The 6,649-nt window shown below is 49.5% G+C and overlaps 1 protein-coding gene across 1 annotated transcript; it reads left to right on the top strand.

Moving 5' to 3' along the window:
• Window positions 1–814: 814 nt before the first annotated feature.
• On the top strand, window positions 815–3,912 carry c1ql1l2 (complement component 1, q subcomponent-like 1-like 2). The gene is made up of 2 exons (XM_068012925.1): window positions 815–1,399; window positions 3,733–3,912. Exons 1-2 carry the CDS (start codon window positions 815–817, stop codon window positions 3,910–3,912), a joined length of 765 nt encoding a protein of 254 aa, XP_067869026.1.
• Window positions 3,913–6,649: the final 2,737 nt, after the last annotated feature.

Genomic DNA, 6,649 nt, shown 5'->3' with positions numbered 1-6,649 from the left:
GAGAAGGCTGAGAGGTAATTTGACAGAGATATTCAAAACCATGAGGGGTCTGGACAGAATAGATAGAGAGAAACTTTTCCCACTTGTGAAAGGACCAGAGGGCACAGATTTAAAGTATTTGGGAAAAGAGGCAAAGGCGACATGAGGAAAAACTTTTTCATGCAGCGAGTGGTTAATGCCTGGACTGCACTGTCTGAGAGTGTGGTGGAAGCAGGTTCAATCAGTTAGACTGTTACATGAGAAGGAAGAATGGGCAGGGTTACGGGAAGAAGGCGGGGGAAATGGCACTAAGCGAATTGCTCATTGAGAGAGCCGGCGCAGACACGATGGGCCGAATGGCCTCCTTCTGCACTGTAACGATTCTGTGATTTTCTACGAGCCCTGAAATCGGATTTGTTGACTAGATCCTGTGCAGTGAGGGGCCACAATCAGACCCCTTCCTTCCCTTTATTTTGCTGCCATGACTCTGCTGCAGATCGACATTGAGATGTGAGATGTTTTCCAGTAAGCGGTGCTGAGACAGACTGTGCAAAGCAGCATCAGAGTCAGGGGATGGGCAAGTTTGTGCAGACATTCATTTGCAATCCTGGTCAGCTTGGGGGCACTCCAGGTTCTGCTATATAAGGAAGACTGATCGTCACTCTCACTCACAAGCCGGCTCCCTTTGACACTTTGCCTCCTCTTCTCTCCATTCCAGTGCGAGGATCCCACTTAAAGCAGCAAGATTTCGCCCAGCAGGAGAACGGCCGAGCGCTCCCACTCCAGGTTCCCCATCAGCCGCAAGTCCCTGATCGCAGCGGCAGTCGGGGTGGCGATGGTGTTGACCCTGGTGATTGTGATCCCGGTGCTGGTGAACTCGCTGGGCACGGCTGCCCACTATGAGATGCTGGGCACTTGCCGGATGGTGTGTGAGCCTTACCTGACCAACCAGCCCAGCGCCAGCCCGGGGGCTGAAGCCCTGAGCGAGCACGACCTGGCACCGCCGCCCTCCACCCTGCTCCAGGGACCCCAAGGCAAACCGGGCCGTCCCGGCAAACCGGGCGCACCCGGGCCCCCCGGAGAGAGGGGAGCCCCCGGGCCAATGGGGCCGGCGGGCGAGAAGGGGGAAGCGGGAAGACCGGGGCTGCCTGGCACCCCTGGATCCGGCACAGGGGCCATCAGCGCCGCCACCTACAGCACCGTGCCCAGGGTGGCATTTTACGCCGGCCTCAAGAACCCGCACGAAGGCTACGAGATCCTCAAGTTTGACGACGTGGTGACTAACCTGGGCAACCATTATGACGGTTCCAGCGGCAAGTTCACCTGCTCCATCCCCGGTACCTACTTCTTCACCTACCATGTCCTGATGCGGGGCGGAGATGGCACCAGTATGTGGGCAGACCTCTGCAAGAACGGCCAGGTAAGCTGGGGCAGGAGGGCAGGAGGGCAGGAGGGTTCCTATACCACCATGGTGGGGGGGGGGGGGGGCACTCACCAATCCCCCACCTCCCACCCAGGGGGAGACCATCCGAATCCAGGCACCTGCCTGAGCACCAGCGACCCCACTCCCCCCACACTGGAGCTGGGCACAGAAAGTTAGCACGGGGTGCGGGGGGTGGGGGGGGGGGGGGGGGTGCTGGCCTGAGAGAGAGTGGCTGGGGAGACAGGGGGAGAGGGGAGGGGCGAATGAGGGGCTGAGGACAAAGGGAGAGCTGGAGATGGAGAGGGAGGAGGAGAGAGGACTTGGGAGGCTTGCAAAACTTTGTTTAAAGCAGAGCCCCGCGGTCCCTCTCTCTGCGTTTGTCCTTTCACTCTCCCCATCTTCTTGTCTAGTTTTCACTCTCCTGTCTTTCTCAGTTCCTCTTTACCTTTCTCTCACTTTCTCTCTCTCTCTCTTCCCTGGGTAACTCCTGGTGAATGCGCTGTGTCTGCTCTCTGTGAAGTTTGAATGTTGTCGAGGTGAGTTCCAGGAACAGGAGCCGGTTTAGTCGGTGCTGTGCTCACACACACACCGAGCCCAGGCACTGAGCAGCTGTCCTGGGACAGAGCCATCCCCACTCCCAGCTGCAGCTAAACAGAACAGCAGTGAGACTGTGGAGAGGCCACTGGAGAACAGAAACTGGCTCCCACTCAATACCCTTAACACGGGCTTCTGCTTTCACTGCGCTTCTCGCTCTATCCATCCGCCCATATAGTGGTTTCGGGTTCTCCTGTATCTGTCTGTCCCTCCTCTCTCACTCCCGTCTTCAGGCATCCAGGAATCATTGCTGAACCTCCTGTGTCTCTTTCCAATGTCACACACAGGAGGTTCAGCAATGATTCCTGGATGCCTGAAGACGGGAGTGAGAGAGGAGGGACAGACAGATACAGGAGAACCCGAAACCACTAGCAGGGCAGTAGGGATTCTTCAGCCCTCTCTCAGTTCCTCCCTCTTTCTCTGGCCCTCTCTCTCTCTCTCTTTATCCTCGTGTCTCCCTCTCTCTGCTATGCGCTCTTTTTCACATGATCTCACTATTTTATTTCTCCCTGTTCTGTGATTTTACCTCCATTCTTGCTCTCTTCGGCTCTGAAGCGCTTTGGGACGTCCTGAGACCGCGAAAAGTGCTAAATAAATGCATCTAACTTCGTCCTTATCTCACGTGTTCCCTCTATTTTTGTCTCATTCCGTCTCTGCATCCGTCTGTCTTTTTCCATTTTTATCTCGGAAACTCCCTATCCAGGTCTCTCTTACTGCCCCTTTGACTCTCTCTCCGTCTCTCTCTCTCTACATCTCTCACTTTCTCCGTTTGTTTCTTCCATCTCTATCTGTCATTGTCTTTGTTTTTGTTCTTTCCATCCCTCTGCTCCTCTTAATCTTTCCGTCTCCAAGTCTATCTCCTCCTCATGCCACCTATACGTTTCTCCATCTCACTATCTTTCCCTCTCTCTCACTTATTGTCTCTCCCTCTCTGTTTCTGGCCCTCATTTGCTGTCGGTCTCCCTCATTCTCTCACTCTGCCCCTCACTCCTGTTATTCTAACTCTGCCTCTCTCGCATCCTTAGTCTCAGTCTTGCAGCCTCTCTTCCCTTCACTCACTCTCTCTGCCTCTTTGTCTGTCTTTCTGTTTCTTTCTCTGTCTCTCGATCATTGTGCGCCTCATTCTTTCTCACCCTCTTTGTGCCCCACACTCGCTCATTCCCTCTGCGTTCCTCTTTCTCGCTCACCCCTGCCCCCTCGTACTCTGTCATTGACTTTCTCTGTCTCTCACCCTCTCTCTTTGCCCATCTTTCTCTTACAGTCTCGCTCACTCTCTCCCTCGTGAGCTTTCTCTCTCTGTCACTCTTTTGCTCTCTGACACACAGTCTGCCTTTCCCCTCCTCTCTGCCTGTCTCTCGTTCTCTGTGCCCATCCTATTGCGCATTCATATTTTCCCCTTTTCTCTTTCCCTCACTTTCTCCCCCTTTTTCACTCCCTCTCGCCTCTGTCTTTCTCTGCTTCTTTCTCATCGTCTCACTTTCCCTCAATATTTCTCTCGCTGTGCCTCCCTCTTTTTTCTGTCACACTCTCAACATTTTTCTAATACTCCCTCTGACTGTCTTTCCCTCTTTCCCTCTCACATTCTCTCCCTCTCACACTCCCTCTCTCCCTCCTCGCTCAACTTCCCTCTCTTTCCTCCACTCTTTTATCTCCCCGTTCCGTCTCTCCACAACCCCCCCCCCCCCCCCCACTCCTCCCCTGTCCTCTTGCTCTAACAGTCCCTCTTACTCCCTAAGGTCCGCTCCAGTGCCATTGCCCAGGACGCTGACCAGAACTATGACTACGCCAGTAACAGTGTTATCTTGCACTTGGACGCAGGGGATGAGGTCTACATCAAGCTGGACGGCGGCAAAGCTCACGGGGGCAACAACAACAAGTACAGCACCTTCTCAGGATTTATAATCTACACGGACTGAGGCAGCAGTCCCTACACCAGGATCCGCTTCGGTTCAAGGTGCCGTTTGGCTACGCATCAGTGCAGCCGCTGGAATGGGGCCAGCGGTTCCCAGACACTGGCTGGCCGGCTGGGGACCTCACCTCACTAACTCTTAGTCTGTTAAGGATATTTATCTGATCAATTGATTACTATTTGAGGCTTGGGCTGCCGGTGTTGTTGCGCCCGGCTGGTATTTTATTGGAGAGTTTCTTGCAGTGATGTTGGATTTGGATCATTCTCAGCTCTGTACCTGGCTCTGCCATAGCTTAACTCTTAAAGATACATGAAGCCGTCAGGACCCCCTTTAATATATCAATTTAAACAAATGTCACCATCAATACCTCATGGGATGGCCAGGACGTTTCACCCGCCATAGACAGGGAATCTCAACCAGGATAGACAGGGAGTCACACTGGGATAGACAGTCCATCTTGGGATGGACTGGGAGCCTTACTTGGGATAGGCCAGGAGTTCCATCAGGAATAGACAGGGGGGCTCTCCCGGGATAGACAGGGACCCAGCCGGGATAAACAGGGAATTCCACTCTCTGCTGTCCATCTCTGTTGATTTATTTTAATGTAAACTGAGATAATTATGTGTGCTGGTTTGAGAGCTCAGTTTTTTCACCCATTACACCTGAATGTGGGGTTTGAGTGGGCATAATCTATTACCACTTGCCCTGAATTTCTGGAGGGGCTGCCTGAAGAAATTGGCTGAAAAGTGGTGAAACCTCCCAGGACCTCTAAGCACAAACATTCCAACCAACTCAAGGTGACCACTTAGTCCAAGGCATTCATTATCTGCCCATGTAACTTGGACATAGAGAGATGTTGGGCACTGAGTCCTGTCTTGAGGTGACATTTACAGAGCCAGGTATGGAGATATCTGGCCACATCTCATATTCTCCTTATTGCCTCTTGTGTGCTCAGCAGTCTTTGTCCCTTTAGTTGTGCAATCAGAATTTTATTGAGTACCACAGTGGGGTTACCCATGACAGTCCCACTCTGTTGCTGCCTTATACAGCAGGAAAAGGACCAGCAATGTACTGCGGACAGATTAGGTTGCACCTGTATTTACTATAATTACCACTACTTGCTCTGGGGCCAGGATTTCCCTGATGGTAACTGCAACACTTCCAAAATTGACAAACTGCTCACAAGTTAGTCCAGTTCCTCAAACATTTGTCCAATTCCTTTGTACTGTAATCCAATCCCTTCACATTATACTGGTTCTAACATACACACTTTGAGCTTGTAACACTTTATTCCAGTACTGCACATATGAGTTCAGCACCTCACACATAGTTTTGCCCCACAGATCTGTTGACTCACACATTTGTCCAGTTCTTCAGAAATTAGTCCAGTTCCTCAAACATTAACACATTTCTTCACACCTGAGCCCAGTTCTTCTCACATTAGCCCAATGTCTTCACATTTTAGTCCAGTTCATTCTCACATTATCCTAGTTCTTCACAAATTAGTCCAAATCTTCACATTTTAGTCCAGTTCTTTAATTTTAGACTAGTTTCTTCATAAATTAGCCGTTACTTCACACTTTAGTCCACTGACTCACACATCAGTCCAGTTCTTTCACTCATTATAAGAGCAAAATACTGCAGATGCTCGGACTCTGAAATGAGAACAGAAAGTGCTGGAAATACTCAGCAGGTCTGGTAGCGTCTGTGGACAGAGAAACAGAGATAACATTTCAGATCTGTAACCTTTCATCAAGACTAGGAAAAGTTAGAAATATAATAGGTTTTAAGTAGATCAAATGGGGGAGGGTGGAAAAAGAACAAAAGCGAAGGTCTCTGACAGTCTGAAAGACAGGAGACATTAAATGACAAAAGAGACAGTGGGGCAGAGCCAAAGGGAGTAATAATGGGACAAATAAAGTGACAAAAGTTGTGTTCAGAGGACATGTGAATGGCACAATGATGAGCAACTGCCATCAGAAAGCAAAAGAAAAAGGGAAAAACAAGGGTAGGATTGAAACATGTAAAGAAAAGGAACAAATTGGGAGCACACATTACTGTTTGAAATTGTTGAACTCAATGTTGAGTCCAGAAGACTGCAAAGTGCCCTGTTCCTCTACTCCAGCTCCTTCAGAGTTTAGTCCATCTTCTCAAAAATTAGTTCAGTTCCTTCATTAATTAGTCCAGTTCTCCACACATTAAACCAATTCTGCACACTTTGATGGAGTTCTTCACAAAATAGACCAGTTGCCTACACACTAATCCTGGTCCTTCACAAATGTATCCAGTTCTACACACATTAGTTCAGTTCTTTACTTATTAATCCAGTTCTTACACATGCACAGTTCCTCAAACTTCAGTCCAGTTCCTCACAGCTGAGTCCTATTCTTCAGACATTAGTCCAGTTCTTCACAAATTAAACCAGTTCCTAACACATTAATCTAATTTCTCACACCTTAGTTCAATTCCTCACACATTAGTCCACTTCCTTCACAAATTAGTCCAGTTTTCCACACATTAGCCTAACTCTGCACACTTTGGTCCAGTTCTTCAGAAAAGATTCCAGTTCCTAACACATTAATCCACATCCTTCACAAATTACTCCATTTCTGCACACATTAGTCTACTTCCTCATACATTAGCTCAGTTCTTCACACATTCATCCAAATTTTCACACTTAGTCCAGTTGTTCACAAACTAGTCCAGTTCCTTAAACACATTAGTCTAGTTCTTCAAACTTTAC

Source organism: Heterodontus francisci, chromosome 33, assembly GCF_036365525.1.
Source record: "Heterodontus francisci isolate sHetFra1 chromosome 33, sHetFra1.hap1, whole genome shotgun sequence".
NCBI lineage: Eukaryota > Metazoa > Chordata > Chondrichthyes > Heterodontiformes > Heterodontidae > Heterodontus > Heterodontus francisci.
Note: the sequence above shows the minus strand (reverse complement) of the source record. Positions and strands in the feature narration are given on the sequence as shown.

What these genes read in the sequence shown, in the direction of transcription:
- c1ql1l2 (XM_068012925.1), top strand. Translation starts at nt 815, where the DNA reads ATGGTGTTGACCCTGGTGATTGTGATCCCGGTGCTGGTGAACTCGCTG. An exon ending in ACCTCTGCAAGAACGGCCAG is followed by an intron (nt 1,400 to 3,732) that starts GTAAGCTGGGGC and finishes TTACTCCCTAAG; the next exon opens with GTCCGCTCCAGTGCCATTGC.